The 14,501-nt window shown below is 48.5% G+C and overlaps 1 protein-coding gene across 2 annotated transcripts in view; it reads right to left on the bottom strand.

Annotated features, from left to right (window-relative positions):
- tbrg1 (transforming growth factor beta regulator 1) overlaps window positions 1–12,317 on the bottom strand; it is an 87,467-nt gene extending 75,150 nt beyond the window's left edge. The window contains exons 1-3 of one of the 2 annotated variants that reach the window (XM_080215545.1): window positions 12,129–12,317; window positions 3,736–3,902; window positions 235–292 (exon numbers count right to left, since the gene is read on the bottom strand). In XM_080215545.1, the coding sequence (XP_080071671.1) occupies window positions 235–292; window positions 3,736–3,902; window positions 12,129–12,239 (336 nt within the window). In that variant the 5' untranslated portion in view covers window positions 12,240–12,317. The remainder of the gene's footprint in view (window positions 1–234; window positions 293–3,735; window positions 3,903–12,128) is intronic. The other variant, XM_080215546.1, reaches the window with a different exon arrangement.
- Window positions 12,318–14,501: the final 2,184 nt, after the last annotated feature.

Here is a 14,501-nt window from a genome sequence, read left to right as displayed (position 1 = left end):
CCTGATGACTCCTTCCATGTGATGATGGGGAGGAGGAGGGAAGGGAGGTCACTGATCATTTATATCTCTCCACTCTGCGCGCAGGACAAAGCTGGGTAAGTTTCCTCACTTAGGGTCACAGTGGAACAGCTTTGCTTGGGGGAACCTCAACCTACAGTGTTCCAAGCAACTTCTGATAATCCAATCACCCTCAGCACAAAGGGTGAGATATAATGAATGAATAACAGTGCGTACCTGTGCGGCATCCAACCACGTCATGTTTGGCTTGTCACTCACATCAGCTGTTGGTTCACTGGGTGGGAGGAATGAAAAAGATATTGTTTCTCATGACACTGTCTATGACTGGCTTGTTGAAGATGCTGATAAGCTATCACAAGGCCATCAAGGACAGAAAGGAACAGGGGATTGAATCAGGAGAGAGGAGTTCAGAGATTCCCAAACAGAGATTTCCCAACGTGAGCCCATTTTAACATCTGAAAAATAACACCGCTTTAATATGACACACAAGACGAGGCGAACCTAGGCAGTGAACAACTGATCCCTTGGCTGAACACTTAGTGTTGAAGCAAGTCTTTTTACGCAGAGGATGGCGGATGCCTGGAACTCGCTATTGGGGGAGGTTGGAAGCAGGGGCGTCTTGAAAAATACATGAATAGGATGGGAATAAAGAGATATGGTCCCCGGAAGGGTAGGAGGTTTTAGTTCAGTCGGGCAGCATGGTCAGTGCAGACTTGGAGAGCCTGCTCCTGTGCTATAATTTTCTTTGTTCTTTGTTCAATGGGAGAATCCATTACCAGAACAGAAAGCAAGAAAGCTTTGATAAACCAGTAAATGATAGACCATTGCGACTGGAGACCTGTCCAATTCTGGGCACCGCACCCGGATATGAAGGTTTACCAGAGAGTTCCAGGGAGGAGTAGCTTGAGTTACAAGGATAGATTGTGGAAACTGGAACTTGTTCTCCTTGCAGCTGATTATGATAGAGGTATTCTAAATCATGAAGGGTCTGCACTGCATAGGCAGGGTGAGACTGCTCCCATTGAGAACCAGAGGACACAGATTTATGGCAATTGGCAAAAGAAGCAATGGTGACACGAGGAGATAAAAACAAATTATTGCGGATGCTGGAATCTGAAACAAAAACAGATAATGTTGGAAAATTTCAGGGTCTTTTAAGAGACTTCTGGATGAGTACATGGGACTTAATAGGTTTGAGGGTGATAGGTAAGCCTACTAGGTAGAGATAAGATCGGCACAACTTGTGGGCCAAAGGGCCTGTTTATGCTGTAGTTTTTCTATGTCTGACAGCATCTGTGGGGAGAGAACAAGGCTCTGAAGAAGGGTCACCCAGACTCGAAACATTGGCTCTATTCTCTCTCTACAGATGCTGTCAGACCTGCTGAGATTTTCCAGCATTTTCTATTTTAGCGACACAAGGAGAAACTCTTATATGCAAATGGTTATGATCTGGAATGCACTGCTTGAGAATGTGATGGAGGCAGATTCAATCGAGACCTTTAAAAGAGAATTGAACAATAGTCAGACGAGAAAAGTTTGTAGCGGCACGGGGAGAGGCAGGGGCGCTGGGGGAGAGAGGCAGGAGCACGGGATTAGCTGAGTTGCTTTGAGAGATTGTTGGCACCAATATGACAAATCAAATCATCTCTCTCTACCCTGTGGCCATTCTGTAATTCTACACTGCATCCAACAATAAACACTCTAATGCTAACCTGGTCAGGTCAACTAACTCAGAACCAACCAGGAACCAAACTTGGGGTCCATCCAGAAGGATGTGTAACAATCTATAACATAAACAATAAAACAGAAAACAACTGTGTGTGTGTGAGATGCATGTCAGCGCAGTTCTTCAAAGAAGAGGAAAATAAGAGTGGCAAAGGGAGAATCTGCAAAGAGAAATGCAGTTAATATAAAATAGAGCACAACTATCTTGTAAACAGCAAGTGTGGAACATGGGGCCTAAAACTAGTGCAGTCTTTTGGGACAGAGAGTGCTGGATGCTTGGAAGCACAGTGCAGGACTTGAATACACTATGGCTGGAATTTTACTGGCAGCCCGCCCCAACTCCAGGAGCGAACGAGCCTCAGAGAATGGCATTCTCCTTTGATCTTGGACGGGATCATACAAACCTCAGGCGGACATGCCGGTAAAATTCCGCCCACTGAATACTTTGTGTCCATGTTTATTGAGTGGTAAATTATCAGTAGAAGCACTGATGGTTGAGTTAATAGATGGGGTAAAAATCGATACGCAGGCTGTACTGGGACAGATGGCAGTGCTTGAGAGAGGATAAGTCACCTGGTCCAGACAGCTTACATTGCAGGCTGATAAGGGGAGTGGGGGTGAAATAGAGGACTGGTTTCACGTTATCTTCCTATCTTTCCTCGAAATGGGGGTGGTACCAGAGGAGTGAAGAGTAGCAAATGCTGAAGAAAGAGTGCGAGGAAATTCCTAGTAACTACACTGTCAGTCTAACATCAATAATGGGTGACAATAATCAAGCATAAAACTCAACGAGCACTTGGAGAGGTCTGAGATAGTTCAAAGAATCCTAACAATGCAGAAGGAGACCATTCAGCCCATCAAGTCTGCACCTACAACAACCCCACCCAGGCCTTATCCCTGTAACCCCACATATTTACCTTGCTAATCTCCCTGACACTAAGGGTCAATTTAGCATGCTCAAGCAACCTAACCCACATATATTTGGACTGTGGGAGGCAACCCACACAGACATAGGGAGAACGTACAAGCTCCAAACAGACCAACACCTAAGCCAGGAATCAAACGCAGGCCCGTGGTGAGGTGAAGCAGCAGTGCTAACCACTGTGCCGCCCATGATTAAAGAGAGATTTGCGTTAATTAAGGAGAAGTTTGAGTTAATTAATGAGAGGCTTGCGTTAGTTAGGGAGGTTTGAGTTAGTTAAGGAGAGGTTTGAGTTAAGAAAAGGTTTGAGTTAAGGAGAGGTTTGAGTTAGTTAAGGAGAGGTTTGAGTTAGTTAAGGAGGGGTTTGAGTTAGTTAAGGAGAGGTTTGAGTTAGTTAAGGAGAGGTTTGAGTTAGTTAAGGAGAGGTTTGAGTTAGTTAAGGAGAGGTTTGAGTTAGTTAAGGAGAGGTTTGAGTTAGTTAAGGAGAGGTTTGAGTTGCTCATCAAGAGAAGCTTGACGAAGGGAATGTGGTGGATGTTGGGGGGGGACAGCCATTCCCTAGTTCATTCCCCATGACAATGCTTTTACCAATCAGAGTCAACCTGCCTGGCTTGAATTTGAACAATAGCTTGGCAGTTAACTGTTTCCTACTGCATTCTCTATGGCAGCCCCTCCCCGCCAACCAATCAGCACTCTCTTGTCTTGCAGTATAAATTGTCCCCTTTAACACTGGTATTCTTATACCTACCCTGACGAGTGCAAGGTGAAAAGTTTCAACAGCGTGTCTTTTTTTTATAGCAATCCTCAGCTTTTTTGGATTATAATCACTATTGTGACATAGGTAAATATGGCAGTCAATAAACATACAGCAAACTCCCACAAATATCAGTGATAAAATGAGGTTTAATAATGCTAACTGAAAGGGAAATGATGATCAGGACACCAATGTAAAAGGAGAGAACAAGCAGCATAGATAATTCCACTGTGACTTCCATTAAAACAGTCAATGTTTTTTGACCAAAATGTAGTCAGGCACTCCCCCCACGACTGACACTTACAGCCAAACTTACCTTTCCAAGGCTTCACTGGTTCCGGACAAAATTGTCACATTATCGAGGGCTGGGAAAAGAGAATAATTCCCCTGTCCATCATGGTCCATTTCAGATTCAAAATTGGACAGAGAATTCATGGTGTCAATCGGAGATAGCGATGTCTCTGGAGAATGACTGCTTGTGGACTATTCAGGACAAAAACACACATGTACAACCACAATTAATTGAAAAATACTTCAGATCCAAGATTTCACAAAAATATTTCATATTTTAATCATTGTCTAACATTACAACCATGTTGTCATTTACAAGGTGAAGTAACCATAATACCGTAAGTAGAACGTTCAGCCCCTTGAGCCTACTCTGCTGTTCAATGGGATCATGGCTGGTCCTATTGAAGTCAGCTTGGTTACAAATCAGGGCTTCCCCATAAGCCTTTCTCTACCGAGCTTTCCTGCTACGTTATTGAGAGGTAAGAATTTGGCCAGAATCAGGCAGGTATACCCTCAACCCAGAAGCACATGTCTCAATGTCATCGCGCACTCAGAATCTACAGTGTAGAAGGCAATTTGGCCCATCGAGTCTGCACCAACAATAATCCCACCTAGCAGCTATCCCCATAACCCCACATATTTATCCTCCTAGTCTGCCTGATACTTAAGGGCAATTTAGTTTCCTCCCACATCTTTGGAGTGTGGGAGGAAACCAGAGCACCCAGAGGGAACCCATGCAGACACGTGTGCAAACTCCACACAGACAGTGACCCGAGGCTGTAACTGAACCCGGGTCCTAGCGCTGTGAGGCAGCAATACTAACCACAGTGCCACCCACCCAAGCAATATTTCAGTTGGCGGGTGCATGTGAGAGTTGGAAACATACCCACCAACAACCAAGCATGCAATTTAGACCATCGAGGGGTCATTTGAATGAATTTTTACGTAGCCAGTCTGCTTCTAAGGTCGTCAGGTGGGCCAAGTGGCCAGGTGGCCTTTATGTTTCAGTTGTAACTTCAAAGAGGAGTGGGATGGACTGTCAGGGCTGAAATAAAACTCGGAAAGTTGTCTGGGCTGAGGTTTATGTTTGATTGTGCTGCTGAGACTGTGTGTGTGTGTGTGTGTGTGTGTGTGTGTGTGTGTGCGCGCGCGTGTAGCTTTTCCATTGCTATTTATTATTCAGCAGTTCCCTCGGACAATTCCATAGCAGCTGTCCCTCTTAGGGAACACACTGAAACACCAATCTGCACCCAGGACGGTCGTTTGTGGTTTTTTAAACTTCCACCATTTCTCCACAAAATTACAAACTGCACTAAGTCAGGCACATTAAATCATTATTTTAAATTTACATACAGGCCAGGACAGTACAGTGGTTAACACCGCAGCCTCACAGTGCCAGATTTATAGCTTGGATCACTATGTTGGTTTCCTCCAGTGCTCCGGTTCCCTTCCACAGTCTGAAAGACATGCTGGTTAGGCGCATTGACCATGGTAAATTTCCCTTCAGTGTACCTGAACAGGTGCCGGGATGTGGTGACCAGGGGATTTTCACAGTAGCTTCATTGCTGAGTTAATGTAAGCCTACTTGTGACGCTAATAAATAAATTTAAATTTTTCTCAGTGCCAGCCCTCTTCCCGGCCGGCCCTCTTCCCGGCCTCTTCCCACTCTCCCGGCAGCGTCAGCCTTTCCCAATATCCGTTCAGGTAATTGGCCAGACAGAGTACATCACGTTCCGGGGCTGATCATGGCTGGAAGTGCGTTTCCCACCTGCTGCCAAGCACACTGAGAGCGGGGACTAAAGGCTTGACCTCTGGATTTCAATGCAGCATAGCGATGGGATGTGGGATTACCTCTCCATTCCTATCTGAACAGCGAGAGGGAATACAGGGCAGCAGACTATTGATAATGCACTTATCACAAGTTCATATCCCACAAGTTAAGTCGTTCATGGAGTTAGATCCAGTGTTCAGGACAGAAACACGTCAGTCGGCCAACTGGTCTCCTCCCACCCAATTTCAACACAGCCTGTCACTATATCATAGAAACACAGAAGATAGGTGGGTACAGTTTTGACTTTTTAAAAGCGTTTAGACATGGGTAAGATGTGTATAGAGGGATATGAGCCAAACGTGGCAACTGGGACTAGCTTTGGGGTTAAAAAAAGGGGCAACATGGACAAGTTGGGCTGAAGGTCCTGTATCCATGCTGTAAACCTCTGACTCTATAGGAGAAGGAAGCCATCTGGCCCCTCGAGTCTGCTCTGCCATTCATCACCATCATGGCTGATCATCCAACTCAATAGCCTAATTCTGCTTTTTCCCCATAACTTGGATCCCATTTTACCCAAGTGCTATATCCAACAATCTCTTGAATACATTCAATGTTTTGGCATCAACTACTTCCTGTGGGAATGAATTCCACAGGCTCACCACTCTCTGGGTGAAGAAATGTCTCCTCATTTCCATTCTAAATGGTCTACTCTGGATCCTCAAACTGTGACCCCTGGTTCTGGACTCCCCCACCTTTGGGAACATCCTCCCTGCATCTACCCTATCCAGTCCTGTTAGAATTTTATAAGTCTGTATGAGATCCCTCCTCATTCATCTGAACTCCAGTGAAAACAATCCTAACCTAGTCAATCTCTCCTCATACATCAGTCCCACCATCAGCCTGGTAAACCTTCGCTGCACTCCCTCGAGAGCAAGAACACCCTTTCTCAGAAAAGGACACCAAAACTACACACAATACTCTAGGTGTGGCCTCACCAAGGCCCTGTACTATTGCAACAACATATCCCTACTCCTGTACTCGAAACCTCTCGCAATGAAGGCCAACATGCCATTTACCTTCTTTACCGCCTGCTGTACCTGCATGCTTGCCTTCAGTGACTGGTGCACAAGGACACCCAGATCCCTCTGCACACTCCCCTCTCCCAATTTACAGCCATTCAGGCAGTAATCAGCCTTCATTTTGCTTCCAAAGTGAATAACCTCACATTTATCCAAATTATACTGCATCTACCATTGATTTGCCCACTTACCCAGATCATTCTGAAGGATCTCTGCATCCTCGTCACAGTTCACCCTCCCAAGATGATACCAACTTGGTATCATCTACAAACTTTGAGACGTTACATTTTATTCCCTCATTCAAATCATTAATATATATTGTGGATAGCTGGGGTCCCGGCTGTGATCCCTGTGGCATCCCCACTAGTTACTGCCTGCCAATTTGAAAAGAACCCGTTAATTCCTACTCCTTGTTTCCTCCTGTACTTCTCTCCCTCATTTGTTTTAACGGGCTTCCCCTGCGTCCCTCTATGCTCCACCATTCCATGTGGCAGCAAGTTTCACATTCCAGCCATCTCTGGGTACAGCCACACCCCAGTGTGGTACGCGAGTCCTGGGGTGGGATTGAATTCCGGGGCTTTGGGCTCGGAGGCAGGGAACACTACTCACTGCCCCCTGTTCAGCTTCACAACATGAGAACACTAAGGGACATTTTAAGCTATCAAAGTACTTGAAATTGAGATTGCAGCTTCTAGCGGTTCAAGGACAAATAGGAATTGTGTCCCACTTGGTGATTGATGTTGTAAACTGGTCAGTAACTCATTGATAATAACTGCACAGTCTCGGCTGGTGAGAATATTCAGCTAGGGAAAGGATACCATTCAGTAAAATGAGAATGATGGAATGATTAGACCATTAGTACAGCCACTGGACAACAACACAATGAACAAGCAGTGATTCAGACTGAAATCTCATCCAGCATTCAGTGAGTGTAGGGCAGGCTAAAGGAGAGTATCCAATCCAGCTGGACAACGCAATAGGCGCAGCCCCCGTGTCCTAGCCGTGAGGCAGCTGCTGTAAGGGAGAAGCTAGAGGAGACTCTGAATGGTCACAGATAGGACATGGTCACTCCCGCAACAATGCTGACCTCCCTGGGTCAGTCCAATGGCGGTCGTACCAAACGGTGGACCACACTGCCATCAGGTGAAAGCATTTTGTTTTGCTGAATATTGAGGATGGAGCAATGTGCTCACTTGGTGCGAAGGTTTCTGTGATTCTCAACGTCCACAATGGGTTTGGGTACAAGTCTCAGAACAAGTTTGTCTCAAACCACACATCCAGTCAGTAATATCTCCAGAGGGCTCAGAGGCAGGAATATGACCCCCTGTGCCTGAAGGCCCCCTGTTCACCATTTTACTGAACGGTGTCCTTTCCCAAACTGAATATTCTCACCGATATCTCCATCTGGGATCAGCTCCAAATCAGGAGACTTTCAACACAAGATGGTGGAAGGAGTGTAGGGGGTTAGAGGTCATTGCAGTGGATGTGTAACAGTTGGGTTTGGGGAGATGAAGAAACAATTCAAGTCTATAACACCCAGAAATGTTTCTTCATCAAACACAGTATGATTCGAAACATGGAAAAATTTTATAGACAGGAACACGGGAACAGGTCATCTGGACCTTTCAGCCTGTTCCACATTCAGCGAAATCATGGCTGCTTTAATTCCGTACACCCACTTTCATCCCTTATTCCATAATACCTCAGGAAAAAAATCCCTAACAATCTCAGATCTAAACTTGGAAATTCATCTACCACCGATTAGTGTTTGTGGAAGAGTTCCAAACGTGTACCATGCTTTGTGAAGTTAATGTACAATGTAACGTAAAGTATATTTATTAGTCACAAGTAGGCTTACATTAACACTGCAATGAAGTTTCTGTGAAAATCCCCTAGTTGCCACGCTTTAGGGCCTGTTCGATTACACAGAGGGTGAAATTAGCATGGTCAACGCACCTAAACAGCACGTCTTTCGACTGTGGGAGAAAACCGGAGCACCCGGGGGAAATCCACGCTGACACAGGGAGAATGTACAAACTCAGCACAGACGCTGACCCAAGTCGGGAAAGGAACCCTGGCGCTGTGAGGCAGCACTGCTAACCACTCTATCACCATGCCAATATGATACAACTCAATCTGGATTTGGAGCAGCATTGAATCAGAATAGATTCCATGCGTTAGGAGCAGTGATGTGATACATACAAATTGAGAAGAGTTCCTACAGATCGTGGTACCCTGTGACAAGTCTGAATCAATGGGAAGAATATATGGATATGCAAAAATATTGTAACCAAATCGATATTCAAGTGAATGCAGTGTGTGACATCAGCTGTAACGCACGAAGAGTTAGTCACACAGTAAACACACACAAGCATTGCAGGTTCTATCTATAGTATCTGTCACAGTCACTATTAGCCCTGGATATCTAGGGAATTTAAACAATGCATTGTAAAGTTTGGTTTATCACAGTTCTCTAAGTGAGAAACTGTCACGACAGGATGACACTGCAGCGAGGACCAGGTCAAAGGCTGACCTCTGAGGGATACATGGCCACACTCGACACATCATGTGCACTTCACCAAAATAACCAACCTCACATCCGTCACTACAGATGAGAAAACAGAAGATTTGGACAAGCAGACACTCTTATATCAGCTAACCTGAAATGGCCTCAATTCAATTAAGGATGGTCTAGCCAGTGACAACCACATCATAGCATTCCTACAGTGCAGAAGGAGACCATTGATCCTGCACTGACAACAATGCCACTCAGGCCCAATTTCCCTGTAACCCCGGTATTTACCTGCTCACCACCCCCCCCCACCCCGCCCCCCCCCACCCCGCCCCCCCCCACCCCACCCCCCCCCCACCCCGCCCCCCCCCACCCCACCCCCCCCCCACCCCACCCCCCCCCCCACCCCACCCCCCCCCCCACCCCGCCCCCCCCACCCCACCCCCCCCCCACCCCACCCCCCCCCCCACCCCACCCCCCCCCCCCCCCACACCCCCCCCCCCACCCCACCCCGCCCCCCCCCCCCCCCCGACACTAAGGGGAATTTAGCATGGCTATCCACCTAATGTACACATCTTTGGAACGTGAGAGGAAACCGGAGCACCCCGAGGAAACGCATGCAAACATGGGGAGAATGTGCAAACTCCACACAGTGACTTGAAGCTGGAATTGAACTCCAGTCCCTGGAGCTGTGAGGCAGCAGTGCTCACCACTGTGCCACCGTGCCATCTCAGGAAGTCCATGAAAGAATTTTTAAAAACATTTCCAGCTATCAGATTCAGTAAGTGAGTCCTGCGCAGAGACATAGGAACAAGGCATCTTTTACAAAACTCTGGTGCAGCTGCACTTGGGAGTATTGCATACATTTCTGGTCGCTGCATCATAGGAAGGATATGGAAGCATTGGAAAGGGTGCAGAGATTTACCAGGATGTTGCCTGGTATGGTGGGAAGGTCTTATGAGGAAAGGCTGAGGGACTTGAGGCTGTTTTCGTTAGAGACAAGAAGGTTAAGAGGTGACTTAATAGAGGCATATAAGATGATCAGAGGGTTAGATAGGGTGGACAGTGAGAGCCTTTTTCGTCGGATGGAGATGGCTAGCACGAGCAGACATAGCTTTAAGTTGAGGGGTGACAGATATAGGACAGATGTCATGAGGTAGGTTCTTTACTTAGAGAGTAATAAGGGCGTGGAATGCCCTGCCTGCAACAGTAGTGGACTCACCAACATTAAGGGCATTTAAATGGTCACTGGATAAACATATGGATGATATTGGAATAGTGTAGGTTAGATGGGCTTTAGATTGGTTCCACAGGTCGCCGCAACATCGAGGGCCGAAGGGCCTGTGCTGTGCTATCATGCTCTATCTTTTCCAATGTAACCGCAACCTCGGCACGTGGCACAGTGGTTAGTACTGCTGCCTCATAGCACCAGGGACCTGGGTTCAATTCCTGGCTTGGGTCACTGTCTGTGTGGAGTTTGCACATTCTCTCCGTGTCTGCGGGGTTTCCTCTGGGTGCTCCCGTTTCCTCCTACAGTTCAAAGGCATGCTGGTCAGGTGCGTTGGCCATGTTAAATTCTCCCTCAGTGTACCCGAACAGGCACCAGCGGTGTGGCGACTAGAGGATTTTCACAATAACTTCACTGCAGTGTTAATGTAAGCATGTGACACTAATAAATAAACTTTACTTTTTAACATCAATATTTGATTGAGGAAGACACGGATGAAGCCATAAGCTTGAAGCAGGCTTAGCAGTGTTACTCTGACAGGAATACTAAACCAATTCATCAACAAATCTCCCTGCCTCAACCCAGCTAAATCATCCTGTTCAGTTTACTTGGAATACTAGTACTGCGTAAATCTGATCCTGGTGTGTGGGAATCAAAGTGCAGTCCCCAGTACCCAAGATATCGGGGTGCAGCTCTGACCCCAGTGCCTGGGAATCAGGGTGCAGCTCTGCCCCCAGTGCCCAAGGAATTGGGGTGCAGCTCTGCCCCCAGTGCCCGGGTATCAGGGTGCAGCTCTGCCCTTGGTGCCTGGGTATCAGGGTGCTGCTCTGCCCCCAGAGCCCAGGTATCAGGGGCAGCTCTGCCCTCAGTGCCTGAGGAATCAGGGTGCAGCTCTGGCCCCAGTGCCCGGGTATCAGGGTGAAGCTCTGTCCCCAGAGCCCAGGTATCAGGGTGAAGCTCTGTCCCCAGAGCCCAGGTATCAGGGGGCAGCTCTGCCCTCAGTGCCTGAGGAATCAGGATGCAGCTCTGCCCCCAGAGCCCGGGATCGGGGTGCAGCTGTGGCCCCAGTGCCCAGGGATCAGAGTGTAACTCTGACCCCAGAGCCCGGGTATCAGGGTGCAGTTCTGACCTCCGTGCCCCAGATCGGGGTGCAGCTCTGCCCCCACAGCCTGGAAACAGGGGTGCAGCTCTGCCTTCGGTGCCTGAGAATTGGGGTGCAGCTCTGCCCTCAGTGCCCGAGGAATAGGGGTGCCGCTCTACCCTCAGTGCCCAAGAATTGGGGTGCCACTCTGCCCTCAATGCCCAAGGAATCAGAATGCAACTCTGTCCCCTGTGCCTGGGGATCAGGGTGCAGCTCTGCCCCCACAGCTCGGGATCGGGGTGCAGCTCTGCCCCCACAGCTCGGGATCGGGGTGCAGCTCTGTCCCCAGTACCCGGGGATTGGGGTGCAGCTCTGTCCCCAGTACCCGGGGATCGGGGTGCAGCTCTGTCCCCAGTACCCGGGGATTGGGGTGCCGCTCTGCCCCCAATGCCTGAGGAATCGGGGTGCAGCTCTGCCCCCAGTGCCCGGGATCAGAGTGTAACTCTAACCCCAAGAGCCCCGGTATCGGAGTGCAGCTCTGCCCCCAGAGCCCGGGAGAGTGCAGTTGTGACCCCAGTGCCCCGGATCAGGGTGCAGCTCTGCCCCCTGAGCCTGGAAACGGGACTGCAGCTCTGCCCTCAGTGCCCGGCAGTCTGCCCGGGAGGGGGAGTCACCCTGGGGCGGGCTGTGCAGGAAAACCCGGCGGAGGCGCTGGGCCTAGCGGCGGAGCCGGGCCGGGAGACTCACCACCGGCAGCAGGATGGGGGGTTTGTGGCCGAGCCGGAGCTGCTCCTTCCCGTGGATCATCGGCGATTTGTGGAGGATCTCCGCTTCCGTCTCCAGGCTGTGAGCCTCCATCCCGGAGCTCGGAGCCCGCCGAGCCCCAAACCAGCGGAGCGAGGCCGGCCCAGCGGCGGCGGCAGGGACGCGGGGGGACTCGGCGCCGCTCGGGGCGGACTCGGGACAACTCGGGGCCGCTCGTGGGGTTCGGGGCCGATCGGGGAGACAGATCGGCGGGACTCGGGGAGACTCGTGACCACTCGGCGGGGACTCGAGACCGTTCGGGGCTGCTCGTGGCGATTCGGGGCCGCTCGGGGGGACTCGTGACCGCTCGGCGGAGTCTCGGAACCGCTCGTGGCCGCTCGGCGGGGACTCGAGACCGTTCGGGGCTGCTCGTGGCCGCTCGGGGGGACTCGTGACCGCTCGGCGCAGTCTCGGAACCGCTCGTGGCCGCTCGGCGGGGACTCGAGACCGTTCGGGGCTGCTCGTGGCCGCTCGGGGTGATTCGGGGCCGCTCGGCGCAGTCTCGGAACCGCTCGTGGCCGCTCGGGGTGATTCGGGGCCGCTCGGCGGGGACTCGGGTGTTTCCGGCGACTCTCTTTGAATCTTTAAAGGCGCCCAGAGCTCAACAACAACAACTTTTATTTATGTGGCGTCCTTAATGTAATAAATTACATTGCAATCACAGCTCTGTCCCCAAATTCATGACGCAAATTATTCCTCACAATTATATCTTTCTCACAGATCCTGAGAGACTGTTGTTGTACACAGTTCAGCGTCGTGCAATGTTGTACACGGGTACAATTTGATTGCGATTGTTGTACACAGTTCAATGTATAGTATTGTACACGGTTTGGTGTTGTACACGGTTCAGCGTGACAATGTTGTACAGGTACAACATGACTGTGATTGCTGTACACGATTCAATGTAGTGTTGTACACGGTTCAGCGTTGTACACAGTTCAGTGTGGTACAATATTGTACACGGGTACAATATGACTGCGATTTTGTTGTACACAGTTCAATCTACAGTGTTGTACACGGTTCAGTGTTGTGCACAGTTCAGCGTTGTACGATATGATTGTGATTACAGAGACATGGCCGCAGGGTGTCCAAGGCTGGGAACTCAATACCCAAGGGAATTCAATAGTTAGGAAGGAGTGAGCAAAACGGAAAGGGGTGGGGTGGTGTTGTTAGTTCAGGATGAAATCTCAATAGAGAGAGAGGATATTGGCTCAGAAATTCCAGAGGCGAGCCAGCCTGGGTGGAGATAAGAAGCAACAAAGGGGCAGGAAATTTATCTATAGGCCTCCAAACAGTAGGGATAAAGTAAGGGGTGGAAATTCAGAATGCTCGCTGCCACAGTAACCATGGATGACTTTAATCTACGGATAGATTGGGCAAATCAAATTAGCAACAATAACATGGCAGATGAATTCCTGGAGGATGTATGAGATTTAGACCAGTATGTTGAGGAACCAACAAGGGAACACGCTATCCTGGATCAGGTATTAAAGGTTAATTAATAATCTTGTTGTGCAGGGTCCTTTAGGGAACAGTGACCATAATCTGATAGAATTCCTTCGAATGCACCGTGGAAAAATCCAATCTGAAACTCAGGTCTCAAACAAAGGAAACAAAGGTAAGAGGGACAAATTGGCCAAAATAGATTGGGGGAGTTCATTAAAGGCATGGTGGTGCATAGGGAATGGCTAATATTTGAGGAACAAATGTACCCATTGTAAGAATTATACATTCCTTTCTGAAACAAAATCACAAGAAAAGCAGCCCAAAAATGGCTTACAAATGAAATTAAGGATAAGGATCCAAAGACGGAGTTTACGAAGTTACTAGAAAAAGCAGCAGACATGAGGATTGGGAGGAGTTCAGTATTCAGTAAAGGATGACAAATTCATTGGTCAAGAAGGGAGAAATAGAAGCAACATTAAGCTGGACTGTAAAAGCTCCTTTATGTATATGAAAAGAAAAAGGTCAGTGAAGACAGTTGTAGGTCCCTTACAGTCCAAAATAAGGGAATCTATAATAGAGGACAAGGAAGCAGCAGAACAATTTAACAACTACTTTAGAGTCAAATAGTCATAGAGGTTTACAGCACGGAAACAGGCCCTTTGGCCCAACTTGTCCATGCCGCCTTTTTTTCAAACCCCTAATCCCAATTGCCCACATTTGGCCCAATAGACTTTAGTTCTGTCTTCACAGAGGTGGACACAAATAACTGGGACAATTTATTATCCAGGTGTTTCGCTATTTCTTCCTTGATGATAGATTCAAGTATTTTCCCTACTGCACAAGTTAAGCTAACCGGCCTATAGTGACCTG

This window comes from Carcharhinus amblyrhynchos, chromosome 31, assembly GCF_965287045.1.
Source record: "Carcharhinus amblyrhynchos chromosome 31, sCarAmb.v2.hapA, whole genome shotgun sequence".
Taxonomy (NCBI): domain Eukaryota; kingdom Metazoa; phylum Chordata; class Chondrichthyes; order Carcharhiniformes; family Carcharhinidae; genus Carcharhinus; species Carcharhinus amblyrhynchos.
Note: the sequence above shows the minus strand (reverse complement) of the source record. Positions and strands in the feature narration are given on the sequence as shown.